At 48.6% G+C, this 27,136-nt stretch overlaps 3 protein-coding genes and 1 pseudogene across 3 annotated transcripts in view; all 4 read left to right on the top strand.

Annotated features, from left to right (window-relative positions):
* Positions 1-2,118: 2,118 nt before the first annotated feature.
* The window catches only part of LOC141213618 (uncharacterized), a 297,701-nt gene continuing 272,683 nt past the window's right edge, over positions 2,119-27,136 (top strand). The window contains exon 1 of the mRNA XM_073665227.1: positions 2,119-2,143. The gene's annotated coding sequence lies outside the window, so the exon portion shown is untranslated. The remainder of the gene's footprint in view (positions 2,144-27,136) is intronic.
* LOC141213604 (gastrula zinc finger protein XlCGF66.1-like) lies at positions 7,521-8,210 on the top strand. Its single transcript, XM_073665212.1, has 3 exons — positions 7,521-7,659; positions 7,789-7,968; positions 8,043-8,210. Exons 1-3 carry the CDS (start codon positions 7,588-7,590, stop codon positions 8,208-8,210), a joined length of 420 nt encoding a protein of 139 aa, XP_073521313.1. The 5' UTR covers positions 7,521-7,587.
* Positions 8,220-27,136, top strand: part of LOC141213603 (uncharacterized) — a 36,307-nt gene continuing 17,390 nt past the window's right edge. Inside the window, exons 1-5 of the mRNA XM_073665211.1 lie at positions 8,220-8,228; positions 14,606-14,725; positions 14,924-15,014; positions 16,967-18,165; positions 26,896-27,063. Coding sequence (XP_073521312.1) covers positions 8,220-8,228; positions 14,606-14,725; positions 14,924-15,014; positions 16,967-18,165; positions 26,896-27,063 — 1,587 coding nt within the window. The remainder of the gene's footprint in view (positions 8,229-14,605; positions 14,726-14,923; positions 15,015-16,966; positions 18,166-26,895; positions 27,064-27,136) is intronic.
* On the top strand, positions 15,878-16,953 carry LOC141213633 (fucolectin-like; annotated as a pseudogene).

Below are 27,136 nucleotides of genomic sequence, written 5' to 3'. Positions count from 1 at the left end.
GCTGCTGCAGATCCACAGGTTGTCAGACCAAACCAAAGTAGATGGAGGAAACACATGGATGGTCCACGCTGCTGGTAGATTGATGAAAGGATCAGGATACACAGAACTGTATTAATTGTCGTTTTATTATCGACACCTTTCGAAGTTGACACTTCTTAAGGATATAACCACATGTAGACACATATAACAGTCAGACAGCTTTATAAGAGGGGCATTCAAATAATGGCGCCAAAGAGGCCCATGATGTGTCAAAGTTCACCTTTTACCGTTATGACAACTCTGAAAAACCAAACGCTGATGAAAATCTGATCCAAAACACTGAGGAAAATAAGACTGGATTGTTAAGTATGAGAAAAATCACTGACGTCTGAATGAGGCCCTACATTGAAAAACCTGTGAGCTTTTACAAAGCCTACCTGAGATAAAATGGAGGATGCTCGGTTTTCATCGGGTACAATGGAAGATGTGCTCTATTTCAGTGTACCTCAGGTAAAATGGAGGAGGCTCTCCAGGCGTACCTCAGGTAAAATGGAGGAGGCTCTCCCGGTGTACCTCAGGTAAAATGGAGAAGGCTCTCCAGGTGTACCTCAGGTAAAATGGAAGAGGCTCTCCCGGTGTACCTCAGGTAAAATGGAAGAGGCTCTCCCGGCGTACCTCAGGTAAAATGTCGGAGGCTCTCCAGGCGTACCTCAGGTAAAATGTCGGAGGCTCTCCAGGCGTACCTCAGGTAAAATGTCGGAGGCTCTCCAGGCGTACCTCAGGTAAAATGTCGGAGGCTCTCCAGGCGTACCTCAGGTAAAATGTCGGAGGCTCTCCAGGCGTACTTCAGGTAAAATGTCGGAGGCTCTCCAGGCGTACCTCAGGTAAAATGTCGGAGGCTTTCCAGGCGTACCTCAGGTAAAATGGAGGAGGCTCTCCAGGCGTACCTCAGGTAAAATGGAGAAGGCTCTCCCGGCGTACCTCAGGTAAAATGGAAGAGGCTCTCCCGGCGTACCTCAGGTAAAATGGAAGAGGCTCTCCCGGCGTACCTCAGGTAAAATGGAAGAGGCTCTCCCGGCGTACCTCAGGTAAAATGGAAGAGGCTCTCCCGGTGTACCTCAGGTAAAATGGAAGAGGCTCTCCCGGTGTACCTCAGGTAAAATGGAGGAGGCTCTCCAGGTGTACCTCAGGTAAAATGGAGGAGGCCCTCCCGGTGTACCTCAGGTAAAATGGAGGAGGCTCTCCAGGTGTACCTCAGATAAAATGGAGTAGGCGCTCCCTGTGTACCTCAGATAAAATGGAGGAGGCTCTCTTAGTGTACCTTAGATATAATGGAGGAGGCTCTCCTGGTGTAAAACCAGCTCACCATAAAAGCCAGTAAAGTAAATAATATAATTAAGTGGAGGAGGCTCTCTTTCTTTCTTTGAGCACCTCAAAGAAAATCTCTCTGTTTCCAATTGAAAGAAAGAAGGAAGCGACGTAACTTAGCTCCGCTCCGTCTGCCTCTAACACGCGCGGCTCCGCTCCGTCCGCCTCGTACACGCGCGACTCCGCTCCGTCCGCCTCGTACACGCGCGACTCCGCTCCGTCCGCCTCGTACACGCGCAGATCCGCTCCGTACGCCTCGTACACGCGCGGCTCGGCTCCGTACGCCTCGTACACGCGCGGCTCGGCTCCGTACGCCTCGTACACGCGCGGCTCGGCTCCGTACGCCTCGTACACGCGCGGCTCGGCTCCGTACGCCTCGTACACGCGCGGCTCGGCTCCGTACGCCTCGTACACGCGCGGCTCGGCTCCGCACGCCTCGTACACACGCGGCTCCGCACGCCTCGTACACGCGCGGCTCCGCTCCGTACGCCTCGTACACGTGCGGCTCCGCTCCGTACGCCTCTTACACACAGGGCTCCGCTCCGTACACCTCGTACACGCGGCTCTGCTACATCCACACTGTAAACCCCTCCTGACCCCACACATAAACTTCAGCTCATCCAGCACCATGACAACCAGCACAGCAGAGTCCTGCATCCACTGAGGCCCCTGATCATGTGACCCCTGACTCCTCCCCTCCTGTGACCTCATCACAGCTCCTGTGCGCACAGAACAGCTATATATGTGGTGGCGGCTCTGCAGGTGAAGGTATGTGGAGGCGGCTCTGCAGGTGGAGGTATGTGGTGGCGGCTCTGCAGGTGGAGGTATGTGGTGGCGGCTCTGCAGTCAGGGCTGCCACCAGGAATTTCGGGGCCCCATACTGTCAAAATTTTCAGGCTCCCTTGAGACTCTGCCCAGGCTCCACCTCCATCCCTCGAACCTTCTACAGTCCCACCGCCTACTCTTGGAAAAACTCCACTTCTGCACCCCGTCCTCAACAGTCACACATTAACAGTTCCCAGTGATCACCAGATCACATAACGTGGGGGAAAAAGTATTTAGTCAGCCACCAATTGTGCAAGTTCTCCCACTTACAAAGATGAGGTCGACCTGTAATTGACATCATAGGTCGACCTCGACTATGAGAGACAAAATGAGAAAACAAATCCTGAAAATCACATTGTCTGATTTGTAAAGAAATTTTTTTGCAAATTTTGGTGGAAAATAAGTATTTGGTCAATTACAAAAGTTCATCTCAATACTTTATTTATCCTTTGTTGGCAATGACAGAGGTGAAACGTTTTCTGTAAGTCTTGACAAGGTTGGCACACACTGTTGCTGGTATGTTGGGCCATTCCTCCATGCAGATCTCCTCTAGAGCAATGATGTTTTGGGGTCTGTCGCTGGGCAACACGGACTCTCAACTCCCTCCAAAGGTTTTCTACAGGGTTTAGATCTGGAGACTGGCTAGGCCACTCCAGGACCTTGAAATTCTTCTTACGAAGCCACTCCTTTGTTGCCCTGGCGGTGGGATCATTGTCATGCTGAAAGACCCAGCCACGTTTCATCTTCATTGCCCTTGCTGATGGAAGGAGGTTTGCACTCAAAATCTCACGATACATGGCCCCATCCATTCTTTCATGTACACTGCTCAGTCGTCCTGGTCCCTTGGCAGAGAAACAGCCCCAAAGCATGATGTTGCCACCCCCATGCTTCACAGTAGGTATGGTGTTCTTTGGATGCAACTCAGCATTCTTTCTCCTCCAAGCACGACGAGTTGTGTTTCTAACCAAACAGTTCAACTTTGGTTTCATCTGACCATATGACATTCTCCCAATACTCTTCTGGATCTTCCAAATGCTCTCTAGCAAACTTCAGACGGGCCAGAACATGTAACGACTTAAGCAGGGGGAACCGTCTGACACTGCAGGATCTGAGTTCCTGGCGGCGTAGTGTGTTACTGATGGCAGCCTGTGTAACGTTGGTCGTAGCTCTCTGCAGGTTATTCACTAGGCCTCCCCCTGTGTGGTTCTGGGATTTTTGCTCACCGTTCTTGAGATCATTTTGATCCCACGAGGTGAGATCTTGTGTGGAGCCCCAGATCGTGGGAGATTATCAGTGGTTCTTGTATGTCTTCCATTTTCTAATTATTGCTCCCACAGTTGATTTCTTTACACCAAGCTGCTTTGATCTTCACCATAGTGGAGTTTGGAGTGTGACTGTTTGAGGTTGCGGACTGGTGTCTTTTATACTGATAACAAGTTCAAACAGGTGCCAGTACTACAGGTAATGAGTGGAGGACAGAGGAGCCTCTTAAAGAAGAAGTTACAGGTCTGTGAGAGACAGAAATCTTGCTTGTTTGTAATTGACCGAATACTTATTTTCCACCAAAATTTGAAAAAAAAAATTCTTTCCAAATCAGAGAATGTGATTTTTAGGATTTGTTTTCTCAATTTGTCTCTCATAGTTGAGATCTAACTGTGATGTGAATTACAGGCCTCTCTCATATTTTTAAGTGGGAGAACTTGCACAATTGGTGGCTGACTAAATAGTCTTTTTTCCCCACTGTACATAGCCAGCAGCTTTTGTTTTGGCCAAAAGATTTTTAAAACCACCACCACGATAAGGTAGACTCTTCTGGCCGGGCCCTACTCTATTCTAACCTATTAAAATTTTCTTAAAGTACCCAATACTCTTTTTAGGTATATTTTTATTTATTTTTCTTTAAGGGAATGTGTCATACACATTTTTTAAAATGACCAATAATACCACATGCAAGGATCAAATACCACCACACCATGACCGGACCACATATTACCACCACATAGTGACCGAATAATACCACATACAAGGAATACCGCTGCACCATGACAGACCACATATTACCACCACATAGTGACCGAATAATACCACACAGAAGGGACAAAAAATGCCACACCATGACCAGACCACATGTTACCACCACATTGTCACCTTATTACAATACTGATCATTAATAAAAAACCATAATACTAATATTACCATAAGTGCCATTATACACCGGAGCTCTGTACATGGTATACAGTGTATAATGTAAGTGTACAGGTAATATAGTGATCATCAGTGACATTATACACTGGAGCTCTGTATATAGTGTCAGTGTACAGGTAATACAGTGATCACCAGTGACATTATACACAGGAGCCCTGTACATAGTATATAGTGTCATTGTACATGTAATACACTGACTCACCAGTGACGTCTCTAGTTGAAGTCCTTCATCTTCACTTTTCTCCTTCATCCAGCACAGACCACCATCACTTCTTCCAGCCAGGACTTGTCTTTGAATAAAATAACACAGTTATGTAGAGCATATTCCCCAACTTCTACATTACACAGCTGAATACAGATGTGCACCCACCATTAATATATAATTAGTCATTATGCAACCCACCATTCCAAATATAATTGTAATCCATCCCTGCGCCCCAAATAACTGTAAATAGCCACTTTCCCCACCTAATAAATATGTAAATTAATTAGAGCCTGTACTCTTTCCCAGAATTTATTACCAGTCACACTCCTGCATCCGCAATGCCCCCCACTCTGTACCTCCTGCTCCCCCGATTCATTATATTTACATGACCCTCTGCCCCAATTCATTATTTCCTGCTCTCCCCACCCCCACCCTCTATTCATCATTTACTCTCCCTCATCCCCCATTCACCATTTGCTTTCCCCACCCCACTCCCAATTCATCATGTGCTTTCCCCACTCCCACTTTTCAATCCACCATTTGCTCTCCCCACCCCTAATTCACCGTTCGCTCTTCCCACCCACCACTCCCAATCCACCATGCGCTCATCCTCCCCCCACTCTCAATCCTCCATGTGCAGCTCACCCCTCCACTCCCAATTCCCCATGTGCAGCTCACACCCCCCACTGCCAATTCCCCATGTGCAGTTCATTCTCCTCACCACTCCCAACATTCCCCCCACTTCCAACTCATCATTATGTGCAGCTCATCCACCCCCCACTGGCAATTCCCCATCACGTGCAGCTCATCCTCCCCCACTGCCAATTCCCCATCACGTGCAGCTCATCCTCCCCCCACTGCCAATTCCCCATGTGCAGTTCATCCTCCTCACCACACCCAACATTCCCCCCACTCCCAACTCATCATTATGTGCAGCTCATCCACCCCCCACTGGCAATTCCCCATCACGTGCAGCTCATCCTCCCCCACTGCCAATTCCCCATCACGTGCAGCTCATCCTCCCCCCACTGCTAATTCCCCATGTGCAGCTAATCCTCCCCCACTGCCAACTCCCCATGTGCAGCTCATCCTCCCCCACTGATAATTCCCCATGTGCAGCTCATCCTCCCCCACTGCCAATTCCCCATGTGCAGCTAATTCCCCATGTGCAGCTCATCCTCCCCCACTGCCAATTCCCCATATGCAGCTCATCCTCCTCCCACTCCAAATTCCCCATCATGTGCAGCTCATCCTCTCCCCACTCCCAATTCCCCATCACGTGCAGCTCATCCTCTCCCCACTGATAATTCCCCATGTGCAGCTCATCCTCCCCCACTGCCAATTCCCCATGTGCAGCTCATCCTCCTCCCACTCCAAATTCCACATCATGTGCAGCTCATCCTCTCCCCACTCCCAATTCCCCATCACGTGCAGCTCATCATCCCCCACTGATAATTCCCGATGTGCAGCTCATCCTCCCCCACTGCCAATTCCCCATGTGCAGCTCATCCTCCTCCCACTCCAAATTCCACATCATGTGCAGCTCATCCTCTCCCCCCTCCCAATTTCCCATCACGTGCAGCTCATCCTCCCCCACTGCTAATTCCCCATGTGCAGCTCATCCTTCCCCACTGCCAATTCCCCATGTGCAGTTCATCCTCCTCCCACTCCAAATTCCCCATGATGTGCAGCTCATCCTCCCCCAACTGCTAATTCCCATGTGCAGCTCATCCTCCCCCACTGTCAATTCCCCATGTGCAGCTCATCCTCCTCCCACTCCAAATTCCCCACCATGTGCAGCTCATCCTCCCTCCACTCCCAATTCCCCATCATGTGCAGCTCATCCTCCCCCCACTCCATTTAATTTTTTTAAAAAAAATTAAATTGTCATACTTACCCCACATACGATCCCTGCAGCATCCTGGCGCTCCTGTTGCGATGAGGAGGTGCACGCCGCCACCGGGTGCTCCTGACTCCTGAAGTATGAAGGAGCTGCTGCAGCGGCGCAGCTTCAGTAAGGAACTCGGTGCCAATATGTGCGCCATCTAAGGCGGTGTGCGCCCCAGTGCTCGGCACTTTATTGCAGCATGGAGTGCCGTGCATGGAGCGCCGTGAGCAGACGCACAAGAGGGGGGCCCTGACTAGACCCGGCCCCTCTCTGTACTGCTGCTCACGGGGCCCCAAACAGCAGTAAGGGCAGTGATGCCCTGATGGCGGCCCTGTCTGCAGGTGGAGGTATGTGGAGATTCCCCATTATTGTCTCTCAGAATTTGCCGTTATTCACACTATGCGTCTATTTTGTGTCTGTTTTTTTTGCATGGTGAAATAAATCATCCCTCTGATTGACCGCTGGCTGCTCGCAGGGAGGCAGCAGGGAGGCAGCTGACAATCAGTGTGATGTCGTCAGTCACGTCCCATCAAGAAAGCAGAGCCAAAGAGAAGCCGCTGCTCCGTCTACGTGACTCATTAGAAACCGCAGAGTCACTGGCAGGAGCAGTCCGTGACCGCTCTGTTCCCGCAGACATTGAGGCAGGGCAGGCAGGCAGTTAGGAACTATCTGCCTTTTACTTCTTCTGCCCATAGTTATAAAAATAATATAGTCCTGGATAAACTCTTTAACACACAGCTATCATCCGTGGACAGGCTGTTCTTTTTCGTGGACCTATTCATTTGAATAAGCAAGTTTAGGGCAGGACAAGAAAATATCCCTAAATAATCTACTATGTCCGTGTTCACACCACGAGTGCAGCGTTCAGGCCAAACCTCCTCCAGTCCTCAAAGCGAAGCTCATTAACGGCCGCCATAAAAATCCACTTCTTCTTCCGGCATCATCCAGGATCAGATCCACAGATTACTGCTTTATACCGGAATCAGTGATTGTATTATTACATAGAATTATTGATGACGTTACATCTTCTCATCTTCTTCTCATTCAGGTCTCTACAATATCGGATCCTCTCAGTGAAGATCTTCTATATAAGAGAAGTTTCCTGTCAAAGGTTGATATGGACAGAGACAAGATGGCGGAGAGGATATTCCACCTCACCCTAGAGATCCTCTTCCGGCTTACTGGAGAGGTGAGAGATTCTGATGACGTCACATTACATCATTCTTATCTATGGGAATAACAGATGGACAGAACTGGAGAGGTGAGGACTCTGGAAATGTCTGGAGGGAGATTTATTAATGTGTCTCTCCATAACCAGGATTACATAGTAGTGAAGAAGACCTCTAGTGAGCGGTGTCAGAACCCTGTGTCTGAGGGATGGGGAAGACCCCTGAGCCCAATCACGGGGCCTCCACCTCACCCCCTGATACATGAGGACATCAAAGACCAGAAGATCCTAGAACTCACCTACAAGATGATTGAGCTGCTGACTGGAGAGGTGACACTGCTGGGACATTATACAGTAATGCTATGAAGGGATCTGGGGGATGACGGTATCATTGTATGTGTCAGGTTCCTATAAGATGTCAGGATGTCGCTGTCTATTTCTCCATGGAGGAGTGGGAATATTTAGAAGAACACAAAGATCTGTACAAGGACTTCATGATGGAGGTTCCCCAGTCCCTCACATCACCAGGTAATAGGACTAATTACACACGGCCTATAATTATCTGTATGTAAAGAATAGAGATGAGCGGTGTTCGACTAGAACTGTTCGCCAATCTCAAATTCGAGCTGTTTTGGGCGGTGTTCCAGTTGTTCGACGAACCCGAACGATTTGCAAAAAATTCGGCTGTTCGAGGTTATGTTCGATAACTGTTCGTGCACCAAAAGCGCGTCCTGCATGTCTGGCGCTATTTAGAGCACCAATCATGCAGGGATTGTCTGCCACTCACTGTAATGCCACAGCCATGGTGGTTGTGGCATTACAGTGATTGCCCAAATCGATGGGAACAGTGCCAACAGTGAAACATGAAAAGCCGGCAATTCAGCAGCGGCATACACCTGTACCCGGCAATTTAGAACCGAAAGAATAGAGCTTCACACATAGATTAGATAGATATAAACATGTCAGCCACATATATACGAAGTACAGTGAAAGTGCTGCTTACTGTACTTGTCATTTAGCGTAAAGGATTTATCAAAAAAAATAATAGTGTTTTCATGCACCGTCTCTTTAAAAAAGCCGGCCGGCAATTCAGCAGCGGTACCCGACAATTTAGAATAGAAAGAATAGAGAATCACACATAGATTAGATAGATAGAAACATGTCAGTCACATATATATGAAGTACAGTGATAGTGTTGGTTACTGTACTTGTCATTTAGTATTAAAATAAAGGATTTATTATTAAAAAAATTGGCGTGGGGTTCCCCTTAATTTTAGGCTCTAGCGGAGGTTAAGCAGACGGCTGGGGCAGATGTTTGAAGCCTGGGAAGGGGGTAAGGGTATGTGCACACGATGCAGAAATGAAGCAGAAAATTTCTGCATCATTTCTGCATCTCCCTGGCAGAAAAAACGCATGCAGATTGTGCATGCGTTTTTCCTGCAGAATACATGCGGATCCACATGCAGATTGACATGCGTTTCCGCATGCAGATTGACAAGCGCTTTCCAGGCGATTTTAGCATCACCTGGAAAGTGCTTGACAACTAGGTCACACTATATAAATCCATGCAAACAGCATGGATTTATATAGTGTGACCCGAGAGAGTGTATATACTTACCTCTGATGGCCCGCGCTGTCCTGCTTTACAAAGTTCCCGGCTGCCGGCAACTTTGAATTGAAAGACCTGCCGACGTCAGCGTCACGTGACCCATCACATGACTCTGACGTCACCGCAGGTCCTACAACTCACTGCAAGTGCCGGGAACCAAGCGGGAGCGCTGCGCGGGCCGACAGATGGTAAGAATACATTTATTTTTTATTTTATTCTTGTTTTACAGCTTTTTTAATGGTACCTGGGTGTGGATGAGACTCTCCTCTCCTCCACACCCGGGTACCATCCGCATATTAGAACGCGCCAATAACGCAAGTACAAATGCTGTCTTGCGGAATTGGCGCGTTCTAATGCAAGTCAATGGCGGCGAAATCGCCGCGTTTCCGCAAAATTAATTGACATGCTGCGGATTTTTGACCGCAGCGTTAACGCTGCGGAAAAATCCGCATCATGGGCACAGCACATGCGGATTTCCATTGGGGAACATTGCTTCCCTTCTACCATGCGTTTTTCATGCGTTTCCGCGGCGTTTACGCAACTGCAAAAACGCCGCGGAAACGCATGAAATACGCATCGTGTGAACTCAGCCTAATACCCACGGAGCTTCCCAGGCTACTAATATCAGCCCCCAGCTGAATACATAGCCTTTACTAGCTATTAAAATGGGGGACCCCCCAAAAAAAATGACGTGGGGTCCCACCTAATTTAATAGCTAGCAAAGGCTAGGCAGACAGCTGGGGGCTGATATTAATAGCCCAGGAAGGGAGCCATGAATATTGGCCCCCTCCCAGGCTAGAAACACCAGCCGTCAGCCGCCCCAGAAATGGCGCATTCATAGGATGCGCCAATTCTGGCACTTAGCCTCGCTCTTCCACGCTGCCCTGGTGCGGTGGCAGGGGGTAATAGGGTTGGGGTTGATGTCAGCTTATAATGCCAGCTGACATCAAGCCCAGGTTAGTAATGGAGAGGCGTCTATAAGACACCCCCATTACTAACCCCATAGTCAAAGTAAAAAAAAACACAAACACCCAGAATAAAGTCCTTTAATTGAAATAAAGACACAATCCTTTATTGTTCTAAATTAAACCATACTTACCGTCACGCCCATTCCAGCTGAAGCCAACGATCTCCTGCAATAAAAGAAAAAAAAAGCAACCTCATCCTTACCTTTCCATGGTTCCCACGACAACTTCAGCTCTGCTACATCGAGATGACAGGCTGGACCGCAGCAGAACGCTGCCATCCAGCCTCTCATCCCGCAGACACTGAGAAGCGCAGGCTTGCTTGCGCTGCTCAGCGTCTCTCTGTGACGACATCCAGATGAGCCGAGTTCATGTCCAATGAACTCGGCTCACCTCATGCACGTCACTGACAGCGTGGGAAAATTCTCACGCTGAAGCGGTGAGTGCAGGAGAATTCTCCCACGCTGTCAGTGACGTGCATAAGGTGAGCTCATGTCCAATGAACTCAGCTCACCTCCTGCACGTCACTGACAGCGTGGGAGAATTCTCCTGCACTCAGCGCTTCAGCGTGAGAATTCTCCCACGCTGAAGCGCTGAGTGCAGGAGAATTTTCCCACGCTGTCAGTGACGTGCATAAGGTGAGCTCATGTCCAATGAACTCAGCTCACCTCCTGCACGTCACTGACAGCGTGGAAGAATTCTCCTGCACTCAGCGCTTCAGTGTAAGAATTCTCCCACGCTGAAGCGCTGAGTGCAGGAGAATTTTCCCACGCTGTCAGTGACGTGCATGAGGTGAGCCGAGTTCATTGGACATTAACTCGGCTCATCTGGATGCCCTCACAGAGAGACACTGTGGAGCGCAAGCAAGCCTGCGCTTCTCAGTGTCTGCGGGATGACAGACTGGATGGCAGCGTTCTGCTGCGGTCCAGCCTGTCATCTCGATGTAGCAGAGCTGAAGCTGTCATGGGAACCATGGAAAGGTAAGGATGATGTTGCTTTATTATTTTTCTTTTATTTCAGGAGATCGTTGGCTTCAGCTGGAATGGGCGTGATGGTAAGTATGGTTTAATTTAGAACAATAAAGAATTGTGTGTTTATTTCAATTAAAGGACTTTTTTCTGGGTGTTGTGTTTTTTTTAAATACTTTACTAGAAATTCATGGTGGTCATGTCTAATATTGGCGTGACCCCATGAATTTCGGGCTTAGGGCCAGCTGATAATGCCAAGCTGGCCCTAACCCCTTTATTACCCAGTGAGCCACCGCATCAGGGCCCTGGATGAGTTGGGTACAGCGCCAGAAGATGGCGCTTCTATGAACGCGCCATTTTCCGGGGTGGCTGCGGACTGCAATTTGCAGCGGGGGTGGCCCAGAAAGCTTGGGCCTCCCTGCACTGCGGATTCCAGCCCCCAGCTGCCTAGTTGTACCTGGCTGGACACAAAAACAGGGCGAAGCCCCACGTCAATTTTCTTTAAATTATTTCATGAAATAATTAAGAAAAAAAGGGCTTCCCTATATTGTTGTGTCCGGCCAGGTACAAATAGGCAGCTGGTGGTTGGGGGCAGCCCGTTCCTGCATGCTGTACCTGGCTGGACACAAATATAGTGCGAAGCCCCACGTCAATTTTTTTTAAATTATTTCATGAATTTCCTGAAATAATTTAAAAAAATTGAAGTGGGGCTTCGCACTATATTTGTGTCCAGCCAGGTACAGCAGGCAGGAACGGGCTGCCCCCATCCACCAGCTGCCTATTTGTACCTGGCCGGACACAACAATATAGGGAAGGCCTTTTTTTCTTAATTATTTCATGAATTTCATGAAATAATTAAAAAAAAAGTACGTGGGGCTTCGCCCTATTTTTGTGTCCAGCCAGGTACAACTAGGCAGCTGGGGGCTGGAATCTGCAGCGCAGGGAGGCCCAAGCTTTCTGGGCCACCCCCGCTGCAAATTGCAGTCCGCAGCCACCCCGGAAAATGGCGCGTTCATAGAAGCGCCATCTTCTGGCGCTGTACCCAACTCATCCAGGGCCCTGGTGCGGTGGCTCACTGGGTAATAAAGGGGTTAGGGCCAGCTTGGTATTATCAGCTGGCCCCAAGCCCAAAATTCATGGGGTCACGCCAGTATTAGACATGACCGCCATGAATTTCTAGTAAAGTATTTAAAAAAAACACAACACCCAGAATAAAGTCCCTTAATTGAAATAAAGACACAATTCTTTATTGTTCTAAATTAAACCATACTTACCATCACACCCATTCCAGCTGAAGCCAACGATCTCCTGCAATAAAAGAAAAATAATAAACCAACCTCATCCTTACCTTTCCATGGTTCCCACGACAGCTTCAGCTCTGCTACATCGAGATGACTGGCTGGACCGCAGCAGAACGCTGCCATCCAGTCTGTCATCCCGCAGACACTGAGAAGCGCAGGCATGCTTGCGCTCCTCACTGTCTCGCTGTGACGGCATCCAGATGAGCCGAGGTCATGTCCAATGAACTCGGCTCACCTCATGCACGTCACTGACAGCGTGGGAAAATTCTCACGCTGAAGTGCTGAGTGCAGGAGAATTCTCCCACGCTGTCAGTGATGTGCATGAGGTGAGCTCATGTCCAATGAACTCAGCTCACCTCCTGCACGTCACTGACAGCGTGGGAAAATTCTCCTGCAATCAGCGCTTCAGCGTGAGAATTTTCCCACGCTGTCAGTGACGTGCATGAGGTGAGCCGAGTTCATTGGACATGAACTCGGCTCCTCTGGATGTCGTCACAGAGAGACGCTGAGCAGCGCAAGCAAGCCTGCGCTTCTCAGTGTCTGCGGGATGACAGGCTGGATGGCAGCGTTCTGCTGCGGTCCAGCCTGTCATCTCGATGTAGCAGAGCTGAAGCTGTCGTGGGAACCATGGAAAGGTAAGGATGAGGTTGCTTTATTATTTTTCTTTTATTGCAGGAGATCGTTGGCTTCAGCTGGAATGGGCGTGATGGTAAGTATGGTTTAATTTAGAACAATAAAGGATTGTGTCTTTATTTCAATTAAAGGACTTTATTCTGGGTGTTTGTGTTTTTTTTAACTTTGACTATGGGGTTAGTAATGGGGGTGTCTTATAGACGCCTCTCCATTACTAACCTGGGCTTGATGTCAGCTGGCATTATAAGCTGACATCAACCCCAACCCTATTACCCCCTGCCACCGCACCAGGGCAGCGTGGAAGAGCGAGGCTAAGTGCCAGAATTGGCGCATCCTATGAATGCGCCATTTCTGGGGCGGCTGACGGCTGGTGTTTCTAGCCTGGGAGGGGGCCAATATTCATGGCTCCCTTCCTGGGCTATTAATATCAGCCCCCAGCTGTCTGCCTAGCCTTTGCTAGCTATTAAATTAGGGGGGACCCCACGTCATTTTTTTTGGGGGGTCCCCCATTTTAATAGCTAGTAAAGGCTATGTATTCAGCTGGGGGCTGATATTAGTAGCCTGGGAAGCTCCGTGGGTATTACCCCCTTCCCAGGCTTCAAACATCTGCCCCAGCCGTCTGCTTAACCTCCGCTAGAGCCTAAAATTAAGGGGAACCCCACGCCAATTTTTTTAATAATAAATCCTTTATTTTAATACTAAATGACAAGTACAGTAACCAACACTATCACTGTACTTCATATATATGTGACTGACATGTTTCTATCTATCTAATCTATGTGTGATGCTCTATCTTTCTGTTCTAAATTGTCGGGTACCGCTGCTGAATTGCCGGCCGGCTTTTTTAAAGAGACAGTGCATGAAAACACTATTATTTTTTTAAATAAATCCTTTACACTAAATGACAAGTACAGTAAGCAACACTATCACTGTACTTATTATATATGTGACTGACATGTTTCTATCTATCTAATCTATGTGTGAAGCTCTATTCTTTCTGTTCTAAATTGTCGGGTACAGATGCTGAATTGCCGGCCGGCTTTTTTAAAGAGACGGTGCATGAAAACACTAATATTTTTTTTAATAAATCCTTTACACTAAATGACAAGTGAAGTAACCAACACTGTCACCGTGCTTCTTATATGTGTGACTGACATGTTTCTATCTATCTAATCTATGTGTGATGCTCTATTCCTTCTTGTCTAAATTGTCGGGTACCGGTGTATGCCGCTGCTGAATTTGCCGGCCGGCTTTTTTAAAGAGAGTGTCTTCTGAGCAGTTTGTCAGCTTTTGGACACCTTTGCAGGTGTTTTCTATGTGTTTCTATGTGTTTTTGTTTGCCTGCCATTGGTTTTAACGGTGTTCGACGGTGTTCTAAGGTGTTCGACGAACAGTTCGACGAACAGTTCCTCGAACATCCCGGTGTTCGACGAACCGAACCGAACCCGAACACTACGGGGGTGGCTCAACACTAGTAAAGAATGAATTCAGTCCCTGTATGTGTTTCCTCCAGATCTATCCAGTAAGAGGACAACACCAGAGAGATGTCCCCGTCCTCTTCTTCCACAGGACTGTAAACAAGAAGACCCCAATGTTCCTCAGGATCATCAGGTAGATGGAGAGAAGGTGTCATGAGATCTCCCCTATGATGTGTAGATGGCTGTGAAGGTCTTGTGCTCAGTCTTGTTTTATCCACCAGTATTATATGTTTTATACTTGTGTAATGAGAACGGTGGAGATGGCAGGATTAGAGCTGATCATAGATGGGACTTCTCCATCTGTCTGTGACTTTTACAATATTTGTTTCAGGGTGAAGATCTGACCCATATTAATACTACAGAGACATATGTGAGGGGTGATGAGCGGTGTAAAGAGGAGATTCCTACATATGACCACCCAGGTGAGTAGTGACCACTAGATACAGAGACGTCACAGATCCTGTGGTCATTATATTATGAGTTTGATCACACAAGTAATTGACGTGCATTTTACTTGCAGATAGATTTGATGCATAACAAAAAAAGCTTTTTTTTGCACCTTTTTTGATTAACGCATTTTGGCAGCAAAGTTTCATTGGTTAAATGGAATTTTATTTGCTGCAGAAAGGCGCCATGTCTCCAATTGTAATGTAGTTGTGAGTTGCCAGATTACAGCTGAATGTCAAGAAGAGAGCCGGGCCACACACAGAAGTCAGGCAGGTGAACATCTAAGCTGGAGAAGCCAAGGTCAATATCTAGCAGCAGTACACGTCCCGGAAGGACAGTCAAGTGAGAAGCCAAACCATTCTGCGGTCAACAAGAAGTATGTAGGCAGATCAGAAAAGGGTTTAGAAGTAGGGTCAGGTAATAATCTGGTCAAGGTCCAGTTTTGATTCTCCATTGAACATTTCTGTAGAAAAGATCAGTGACAATACACACAAAGGAAATAAACGTGTCTATAACAAAACAGGTGTAATTGCAATAATGTTCTAGGAGAAATACTTCATTTTCTGGAACAATTTTAAGGGCGTCAACTATTTCAACCATGACTGTGTATAGAGAAATGTGAGACAATATAGAGATTAAAAATACAATTTATTAGATCGCAGTTGAAAACACATAAAAATACAAAAAGCCATTTAAGAGGGATAAACGTAATCACAAAAAACAATGGAATGAGGCATCTGGATGAGTCCTGGATAAGTCCTAAGCATACAGCCTTGAAGGGGTATTCTCACCTCCAAAATCCTATCCCAAAATATAGTAGGTTGGATAATAATAATAGAAAATGCCTCCAATTAGAAATGTACTCCGAGTGTCCTGGGATCACCACGCTGACGTACCGACCCCCATCTTCTCTGATTCTACTGGGATCTGTGGTTCTGGCTCTGGGATGCGCTCCGGCACCTGTAGCCACAAACATAGCAAGGACCAGAGTGGCCTCCCAGGTGTCGGACTATCCGTATGCCACCAGGAGCATATTGGCTAAGAACGCCATCGATGGGAACAAAGACACCGACTTCAGTAGTGGCTTCTGCACCCACACCAACCTGGAGAAGGATCCCTGGTGGAAGCTGGACCTGGGCCAGAGCTACAAGATATCCAGCATCGCCATAACTAACAGGATGGACTGTGGTCTGGAGCGACTGATGGGGGCCGAGGTCCGAATTGGGAACTCCCCTGACAATAACATTCCAGTGTGCGGCACAGTCACAAATGTGGTCTCTGCCACCATGTCCTTCTGCTGTAAGGGGATGGAGGGTCGCTACGTCAGCGTGGTGATCCCATGACACTCGGAGTACCTGTCGATGTGTGAGGTCGAGGTTTATTCAGACTCCAATTAGAAATGTGGTATAGTTCTCCTGATTCTTTGTCACTTATCCCATGTGCAGAGCATTGCAGTAGCTTAGGTATCCATAGTTATGACCACTAGCAACTAACTTGCAATGCCCTGAACATGGGGTAAGCGACATAGCGAATCAAAAGAACTATACTACATTTCTAATTGGAGATATTTGCTAATCTTATTTTTATTATACCTACTACATATTGGTATAGTTTCTCAGAGATGGGAATACCCCATCTTCATTGTTTTTATGGCGTGTATTTTTCTCTGTTGCTTTAGATTGTAATGTAATAAAGCTTATTTTTAATCCTCCCTTTATTGCCTCAAAAGTTTCTGCGTATATGTATTATGTTCGTCGATGGTACGTTAGGGGTTCAGTACCATGGGATTTGTGCACAGGTGGCTCACCACTGTCTTAGGTCATAGTTTCATTATACTTTGATTTGTATAGAATTATGTATAGAGAAATGTTATAAAATATAAGGCATTGATATTAAAAAATAATAAAATCAGATTTATTCTTGGCAGATGACTGTGGTGTCAAACCAGATACCTATGAAAAGCGTGCCATTATTCCAGCTATACCTCCAGCCCTTCAGAGCAGAAATCAATCATCTGAGCCTTTTCAATCCGTCATCTACTTGGATTCATCACAGACTGTTAAGCAAAATGAAAGCCAGAGAAGGGATGTCGAACATCAAATAATTCCCACAGGGAAGAAACCATTTTCCTGTTCAGAATGTGGGAAATGTTTTAAAACTAAATATAAATTGCTTTCACATCAGAGAAGTCACACAGGAGAAAAGCCGTTTTCATGTTCAGAATGTGGGAAATGTTTCAGCGATAAGTCATATTTGCTTAAACATTACAGAAGTCATACAGGAGAGAAGCCATATTCATGTTCAGAATGTGGGAAATGTTTTATCCAGAAACGAGATCTTCATAAACATCAAACATTTCACACAGGAGAGAAGCCATATTCATGTTCAGAATGTGGGAAATGTTTTATCCAGAAACCAGATCTTCATAAACATCAAAGAATTCACACTGGAGAAAAGCCATATTTATGTCAAGAATGTGGGGAATGTTTTGAACATAAATCTAAATTGCTTATGCATCAAAGAAGTCACACAGGAGAAAAGCCATTTTCATGTTCAGAATGTGCGAAATGTTTCAGCAATAAGTCAGATTTGCTTAAACATTACAGAAGTCATACAGGAGAGAAGCCATATTCATGTTCAGAATGTGGGAAATGTTTTCTCCAGAAATCAGATCTTCATAAACATCAAAGAATTCACACAGGAGAGAAGCCATATTCATGTTCAGAATGTGGGAAATGTTTTATCCGGAAACCAGATCTTCAAAGACATCAAAGAATTCACACTGGAGAAAAGCCATATTTATGTCCAGAATGTGGTAAATGTTTTATCCAGAAACCAGATCTTCAAAAACATCAAAGAATTCACACTGGAGAAAAGCCATATTTATGTCCAGAATGTGGGAAATGTTTTACCCAGAAACCAGATCTTCATAAACATTACAGAAGTCATACAGGAGAGAAGCCATATTCATGTTCAGAATGTGGGAAATGTTTTATCCGGAAACCAGATCTTCAAAAACATCAAAGAATTAACACTGGAGAAAAGTCATATTCATGTCCAGAATGTGGGAAATGTTTCACCCAGGGTTCATGTTTAATACAGCATATACAGTTACACAAAATAAAAAGGGATTAATAGAAGGACTTACTAGGCCGATCGCAGAGACCATTCAGTTTAGCTGGAGGGAAGCACTCAAACGAACCGTTATGGAACAGGACCCCCGCTTACACAAATATGTATAACCCGGCATGAGTATAGATCAATATTCGGCCTGATCTTTTATGCCGACGGGGGCGCTGCCCACACACTCCCCTGTGATGACCTCACGTGGGCTGGTCTCCGCCCTTCTTGGTTTTATTCAATCTCTAATTTTCTGCGATAACTCCTCACTGGTTGATCGCAGAAGTTAGCAAGTGATGCCATCTTTTTTATTGCAAATTTACCTGTGATGGATCAACCCCGTACTCCAAGATTTTTCCACATGGGGGTTGTCGTAGCACCTATGCAGCTAATGGGACATAATGTTACAAAGTGGGGTGAATATTGTGGATCACATATTGTTGGACATTTTGTGATGTGACCAAAGCACTCCTGGCCCCCACCTTCCTGTGCTCACTTAGCAGGGGCAAACAGACAATGTGCTGATTAATGGGTTGTTGCCTAACTGCTGTCTGGGAGCCTACTGTGGGTATTATCTGGTGAGAACAATGGGTGCTAAAAATAGCCTGTGTGATTCTCTATAAAACCTGCTTGTAAGAATAAAAGTTTTAGTCCATCTTGGAGACACAGTGCGATAGTCATATTTTATATATCCCAGTGTAAGAAAAGCTTTTCCATGTCAGGGGCCGGCAGAAGAAGATTGGACATCTGCGGATGGGTGTAACTAGCTCCCGTCACATTACCTTTACTTAGAGACCACACATTACATGACTGCTGTCTGCTATTTTCATTTTCAGAAAGGCTCTAACTTGCTTCTTTAAGAGTGGTCTTGGCCAGTTTTGGATTGCATCTACTTTACTGATCTGGGGTTTGATCTCGCCTCTACCTACTAAATATCCTAGTTATTCGGCCTCTTTATTTCCCATGGCAAAATGTTTTCAGATTTATAGAAAACCCTGCCTTCCTGAGAGGATCAAACACCGACTGGACCTTTTGCAGGTGACATCTCCAATCTGGGCTGAAGATTACAATATATAAAGTATGATGCAGTGTAATTCTTATGGATTGCGAGGATCCAGTCCATGGCACTCTGGAAGGTGGCCAGGGCTCCCTTTTGACAAAACAGCATCCGGACATATTGGAAACATCCGTTGGGCATAGAGAAGGCAGTCTTCTCCTTGGCTTCTTGTGACATGGGGATTTGCCAATATTTCTTAGTTAAATCCAAGGTGGTTATGTGGCGCCCCTGAGAGTTCAGTCGCGACAGGGGTACTGCACTTCATGGAACGAGGTGTGGTATCTCCTCTCCGAGGTAAGAATGGAGCACCACACAGGGCCCCACCACACATCCAACACTACACACTCCCATTCTGAAGGGGGTTTAGAGCACAATGTGCTACCCCAGTCCTGAATGGAGGAGTAAGGGGGGGACCAAAAGTAGGGGGAACCTTGTAGTGAGTAGGGTGGAGGAAGCACTTTACGGTTACACTAATACATCCATATAAATATGGATGCCATCTTTAATACCGGGTTTTTTGTCGCAGTTCCCTGGAGGTGACAGTTAGTACAAGCTGCATCTGCCTCAGGAGGCTGTGATTCCCGGTCTCAGGCCTTGAGATTGGGGGCTGGGGCAGAGTTAAGTTACAGCTGGCTGTGTCCTATGTCTTAGTCCACACCAGAAGGCCTAGGAGGGGAGCAGAGGAGAAGAGCTCCACAGGCGAAAGGATCTCAGGGGATGTGGACGGAGCAGAGTCGCCACCTGCTACCCTTATTCTGGCCCCGCCAGAGAGACTCCTGCCGCAAGAGGGGGTACCGGTCCCCGATTATCTGACTTTGTACTCCAGGTCTCTGTCAGAAAAGTCCGGAGGCTGAAGTGGATCCCAGGGGGAATATGGATGGAGCGGAGTCGCCACCTGTATCCCCTTAATCTGCGTCTATCCAGAGGGACCCCAGCCTTACGCCACGTTTACACACCAGTCACCAATAAGGGACCTAGGCGGTCCGGGGGCTACAAGCCACCTTCAGCGGACATTGCGGTACCCGTACGGGACTTAGTAGGGGCACGAGGCGGTTCTAGTACAGCAAGTGAGAGGAACACACTGGTGGAGGGGTTTTGTCTGGTGCATCCGAGCTACCCGGAGTGAGCTGAACCCCATCCTGGTGGCCGCAGCGTGCCGTGAGGAACAAAGAGAAGCTTTGTGGCTGAAAACAAGTCTACCGTGAGTAAAACCTGGATGACTTCATTCACCGCCTCTTCTCTCTCATTTCTGCGCGGCACCGCACCCACCATTCCTCTGCACTGCACTTCTTCTACTCTGCCCTGAGGCCTGGCTCCACCTGCGGGGAGCTATTCCATCCCAAGCTGCTAGAACACCGGCCTCGGAGGACTGGCGCAGCGCTGGTGGTCCTCAGCAGAAACCACAGGTGGCGTAGCCGACAAATAACCACTCATCCACTACCCCATATTTTTAATGTGTGCGCCCTGGCCACGGACTGGGCCAAGGCCACCACTGCATCCCCCTCTACCACCGGCCCGCAGTCCGAGTACACCTTTCCCACGGAGGGCTAACGCTACCTGAGTAGTAGTGGGTCACAAAGTTATATACTTTGCCAGCCCACGTCTCGCGATCAGGTCATCTACACACGGCATCTGATATGCGTTGAACTTGGACTTCATTCAGCTTCCTATAATCGTTACAGAACCTCCATTCGCCATCAGGTTTTGGAACCAGGACAATAGGGCTACACCACCCTCTCGGATTCCTCAAATACTCAGAGATTCCTTGGAGAATAGCTCTCGCCAGGCCTCAGGAATTAGATAGGGCTTCAAGTTCACCCGCACATGGGATTCCATCAGAACCTCATGTTCTATGACCTTTGTACAAAATAGCAAATCTAAGAACAGGTCCCTGTTCTGCTGCAACAACTCCCGCACTGCTATTTTTGAGCCTTCAACGGCATCTTTGCTATTATGACTCTTTCAACATCTGCTTCAGGCTTGTCCAGAAAACATGGAGTTTCAACTGGCTCCCTATCTTGCCACATATGTACACTTGGTACAGTTTTAGTCTTCTAGGTTATTATTATTAATTAATATAGCGCCATTAATTCCATGGCGCTTTACATGTGAAAAAGGGGTATACATAGCAGACAAGAAGTACAATAGTTTAAACAAAAACAAGTCACCGACTGGCACAGGAGGCGAGAGGACCCTGCCCGTGAGGGCTCACAGTGTAGAAGGGGGGTGAGGATACCGTAGGTGAGGGTACAGCTGGTCATGCAGTGAGGGTTACTGCAGTTTGTAGGCTTATCGGAAGAGGTCGGTCTTCAGGTTCCTTTTGAAGGTTTCCACAGTAGGCGAGAGTCTGACGTGTTGGAGTAGAGAGTTCCAGAGTAGGGGGGATGCATGGGAGAAATCTTGTATGCAATTGTGGGAAGAGGAGAAAGGAGCAGAGTAGAGAAGGTGGTCCTGTGAGGATCGGAGGTTGCATGCAAGTAGGTACCGGGAGACTAGGTCATAGATATATGGAGGAGACAGGCTATGGATGGTTTTGTATGCCAAGGTTAGGGTCTTGAACTTTAGTCTCTGGGCAATGGGGAGCCAGTGCAGGGATTGGCAGCGGGAAGAGACAGGAGAATATCGGGGGGACAGGTGCATTAGTTGGGCAGCAGAGTTTAGGATAGATTGCAGGGGTGCGAGAGTGTTAGAAGAGAGACCACAGAGCAGGAGGTTGCAGTAGTCGAGGAGAGAGATGATGAGGGCACGCACTAGTGTTTTTGCAGATTCATGGTTGAGGAATGTGCGGATCCGGGAAATATTTTTGAATTGGAGTCGGCATGAAGTGGAAAGGCCTTGGATATGAGGTGACATCCAGGCCACTAGAACTTCCGCACAACCACTTATCCACTTTTATCCACATCCAAATGGTCAAGACATGTAAATGGACCATGTCCATCATCCTTCGTCTACATGGTCAGGGTACCAACAATTGCTCCACTATTTCCTCTCTGACCTTAATAACACTGTACAATAACTCCCCACTCAACATAAAATAGGGAAACCTGGTGTCAGCCCGTGGCTCTTGCGCTATACTGTTTAGGACAGCATCCTCGTGAAAGCAATTGACGTCCACTTTCTTTCCAGGGATCAGCTGGAGAGGAAATGTGTACCTCACTAGGGTCAACAAACTTTCTAAGACTAGCAGTCCAGTCACTTGCCGACAATTCCCCATTACAGGACAAGCTTGTGGCCCCGTATTGCGTGGAAAGATCGCACTGCAAACTGGATACACATAGTATGAACAGTGGCAACCCAGGCTACAGTCCATCTGCTTGGAAGTCAGGGGACAATGGGGTGCTATATGGCCTGGGCCGTGATATTTCCAGCATATATTGCCAGCTGGAACCTTTGGTATAACCTCCCCTGAGCCTTTTGATCTTGGACGACCCACCCCTTTTTGGGGGTCCCCAAGGAACCATCGACCCCGTGATATCTTTCGAACAGTCTGACCAGGTCATCTGTATTCCGGGGATCCCCCTGGGCAACCCAAGTCTGTATTGGCCTCGGAAAGGAGTGCACAAACCGGTACATTACCACTCGCTCTACCATCTGCACAGGGGTAGAGGTCTCTGCCTGCAACCATTTTTGAATGTGGTTCAGCAAATCAAACATTTGGTAGGGAGGGGGTTTGTCACAGTGATATGCCAAGCGGTGGACACGTTGTACCCTGACAGTCATTGTCACTCCTAAGCGCATCTTTTAAGGCTAAGTCAGAGTAGGCCTTCTGGAGCTCCCCCGTTAAGTATGGCATCAGCACATTGCCCTGGTGAGAGTTTCTCCCTCTCGTCGAATCTTTCAAAAATGGCCTCTGTGTCGTCACCCTTGGTCATTTTTTGCAGGGCTCTCCTTACTGCCTTCTGGATGGAGACATCATCAGCTGACCTTGGAGTCGAATCTACCACCATGCCACGAACCTCTGTTGCATAAGCAGCTTATTTGTCTTCTGTTGCGCCAGCTGTTGTCGGTACTGCTGCTACAGCTGGGCTTGTACCAGGTGTTTCACTAGGTTCTCCATGCTATCTGATGTTATTTGCTGGCTTATGGCCGCCTTCGTCCAGGGCATGCAGTACCTCTGTAGCAGTCACACGTGTTCCCTGGGAACTCTGCCCGTATTTCTAACACCCATTGTGGGAATGCTACTCACTTGGGTGCGTGGTGAGGTAACACGGGAACTGTTTCCATTTATATGTCCTTGCTGGGTTATTGGTTCTTCATAAACCACATCACAAGCAAAGGAAAATAAACGGCATTCAATGGAGGCAAAACAAAGTAAACAGTTCCAACAAGGGCACATTACGAGACAGTCTAGGGGTCTCAAACACGCGGCCCGATGCGGCCCCTCCGGCTGCTTCTTGCGGCCCGCAGGCACATAGACCCCATAATGATCGCGGCTCTCTCCAGCAGCCGCCGATATCAGTGCTGTAGTACAGTGTATTGCGGCGCAGAGACCGTCTCTCTGCACAGCAATATCAGTGCCAGCCACCGGCCTATCAGAGGCCAGCAGCTGACCTCTGCGTCCCAGCGCGGCGGCGTATGACATCACTGCCATGTACAGATGTCAGCTGCTGGCCTCTGATAGGTTGGCGGCTGGCACTGGTATTGCTGTGCAGAGAGCCGGTCTCTGCGCGGCAATACACTGCAATACAGCGCTGATATCGGCGGCTGCTGGAGAAAGCCGCGATCGTTACGGGGTCTGTGCCTGCGGGCCACAGGTGCAGAAAGGACGCCGAGGGAACGGAGGACAGGTGAGAATATATATATATTTTTTTCTCTGTCATGTGAAATACAGCACAGGGGACCTGTGCTCAGTATATGGAGGGGGGCACCGTGTGCAGTATGGGGGGACGGGGACCCTGAGCGCAGTATGGGGGGACGGGGACCCTGAGCGCAGTATGGGGGGACGGGGACCATGAGCGCAGTATGTGGGGGGACCCTGAGTGCAGTATGGGGGGACGGGGACCATGAGCGCTGTTTGGCGGGGGACGGGGACCCTGAGCGCAGTATGGGGGGGACTGGGATCCTGAGCGCTGTATGGGGTGGGCTGGGACCCTGAGCGCTGTATGGGGGGAGGGGGACCCTGAGTGCAATATGGGGGGACGGGGACCCTGTGCGCAGTATGGGAGGGGGGCGGCCCTGTGCGCAGTATGGGGGGGACACCTGGATGGGGGACATGTCTGCAACATGGGGACCTGTATGGGGGACATGTCTGCAACATAAGGACCAGGATGGGGGACCATGTCTGTAATATGGGGGACCATGTCTGCAATATGGGGTACCTGGATGGGGGATCATGTCTGCAATATGGGGGGACCTGGATGGGGGACCATGTCTGCAATATGAAGGCCATGTCTGCGATATGGGGGACCTGGATGGGAGACCATGTCTGCAATATGGGGACCATGTCTGCAATATGAAGGCCATGTCTGCAATAAGGGGGACCTGGATGGGGGACCATGTCTGCAATATGGGGGACCATGTCGGCAATATGGGGGACCATGTCTGCAATATGGAGGACCTGGATGGAAGACCATGTCTGTTGGATGGGGGACCTGGATGGGGGACCATGTCTGCAATATGAAGGCCACGTCTGCAATATGGGGGACCTGGATGGGGGACCATGTCTGCAATATGGGGGACCATGTCGGCAATATGGAGGACCTGGATGGGAGACCATGTCTGCTGGATGGGGACCTGGATGGGGGACCATGTCTGCAATATGGGGGACCTGGAGGGGAGACCATGTCTGCAATATGGCGGACCTGGAGGGGAGACCATGTCTGCAATATGGGGGACCTGGAGGGGAGACCATGTCTGCAAGATGAGGACCAGTTCAAAAGGTGTATAGAAAATAAAATGGTATCACTAAAAATGTCACTTTGTCATGCAAATAATGCGGCCCCCCAAATTAAATGTTTTTCCATGTGCGGCCCATATGCCCAGCTGAGTTTGAGACCCCTGGTCTAGGACAACCACCTCTGTGATATATACCTCCCATCAACTGTGTGTCCGAAAGCCACCTTACATCATCTTAGACCGAACAAGGAGTTAATGGCTGAAATACATACACACATGTATACAGCCATAGTGAGGTAAGTGAAGGTGCATAGAAACTGACAGCTTCCTTCATGCACATACACTCCCATCATCATTCATCTTAGTGACGCAGAACTCGCTCTATTCAGATGGTGCAGATAGATAACTCGGGATACTCCTCTCCGTACACCTCGTACACACACGGCTCCGCTCCGTACACCTCGTACACACACGGCTCTGCTCCGTACACCTCGTACACACACGGCTCCGCTCCGCACACCTCGTACACACGCGGCTCCGCTCCGTACACCTCGTACACACGCGGCTCCGCTCCGTACACCTCGTACACACACGGCTCTGCTCCGTACACCTCGTACACACGCAGCTCTGCTCCGTACGCCTCGTACACACACGGCTCCGCTCCGCACACCTCGTACACACGCGGCTCCGCTCCGTACACCTCGTACACACGCGGCTCCGCTCCGTACACCTCGTACACACACGGCTCTGCTCCGTACACCTCGTACACACGCGGCTCTGCTCCGTACACCTCGTACACACACGGCTCCGCTCCGCACACCTCGTACACACACGGCTCTGCTCCGTACACCTCGTACACACACGGCTCCGCTCCGCACACCTCGTACACACACGGCTCTGCTCCGTACACACACGGCTCTGCTCCGTACACCTCGTACACACACGGCTCTGCTCCGTACACCTCGTACACACGCGGCTCTGCTCCGTACACACACGGCTCTGCTCCGTACACCTCGTACACACACGGCTCTGCTCCGTACACCTCGTACACACACGGCTCTGCTCTGTACACCTCGTACACACACGGCTCCGCTCCGTACACCTCGTACACACGCGGCTCCGCTCCGTACACCTCGTACACACGCGGCTCTGCTCCGTACACCTCGTACACACGCGGCTCCGCTCCGTACACCTCGTACACACACGGCTCTGCTCCGTACACCTCGTACACACACGGCTCCGCTCCGTACATCTCGTACACACACGGCTCTGCTCCGTACACCTCGTACACACGCGGCTCCGCTCCGTACACCTCGTACACACACGGCTCCGCTCCGTACACCTCGTACACACGCGGCTCTGCTACATCCCCCCTGTAAACCCCTCCTGACCCCACACATAAACTTCAGCTCATCCAGCACCATGACAACCAGCACAGCAGAGTCCTGCATCCACTGAGGCCCCTGATCATGTGACCCCTGACTCCTCCCCTCCTGTGACCTCATCACAGCTCCTGTGCGCACAGAGCAGCCATCTTCCTTCCATTTAGGATCCTGTAGATTCAGTCGTTCTCATCATTATCTTCCATCTTCTAGAAAATTTACCTTAAACCTTAGTGGATGGAGAAGGAGAAGGAGAAGAAGAAGATGGCGGAGAGGATATTCCACCTCACCCTAGAGATCCTCTTCCGGCTTACTGGAGAGGTGAGAGATTCTGATGACGTCACATTACATCATTCTTATCTATGGGAATAACAGATGGACAGAACTGGAGAGGTGAGGACTCTGGAAATGTCTGGAGTGAGATTTATTAATGTGTCTCTCCATAACCAGGATTATACAGTAGTGAAGAAGACCTCTAGTGAGCGCTGTCAGGACCCTGTGTCTGAGGGATGGGGAAGACCCCTGAGCCCAATCACGGGGCCTCCACCCCTTCCCCTGATACATGAGGACATCAATGAGCAGAAGATCCTAGAACTCACCTACAAGATGATTGAGCTGCTGACTGGAGAGGTGACACTGCTGGGAATGCTGGGACATTATACAGTAACGCTATTAAGGGATCGGGGGGATGACGGTATCATTG

This window comes from Phyllobates terribilis, unplaced genomic scaffold (genome assembly GCF_046119375.1).
Source record: "Phyllobates terribilis strain yellow unplaced genomic scaffold, ASM4611937v1 Scaffold_200__1_contigs__length_3551848, whole genome shotgun sequence".
In the NCBI taxonomy this organism is placed as follows: domain Eukaryota; kingdom Metazoa; phylum Chordata; class Amphibia; order Anura; family Dendrobatidae; genus Phyllobates; species Phyllobates terribilis.
This window is presented reverse-complemented; position numbering and strand designations above follow the sequence as displayed.

What these genes read in the sequence shown, in the direction of transcription:
- LOC141213604 (XM_073665212.1), top strand. Translation starts at nt 7,588, where the DNA reads ATGGACAGAGACAAGATGGCGGAGAGGATATTCCACCTCACCCTAGAG. An exon ending in TCTTCCGGCTTACTGGAGAG is followed by an intron (nt 7,660 to 7,788) that starts GTGAGAGATTCT and finishes CTCCATAACCAG; the next exon opens with GATTACATAGTAGTGAAGAA. An exon ending in TTGAGCTGCTGACTGGAGAG is followed by an intron (nt 7,969 to 8,042) that starts GTGACACTGCTG and finishes TGTATGTGTCAG; the next exon opens with GTTCCTATAAGATGTCAGGA.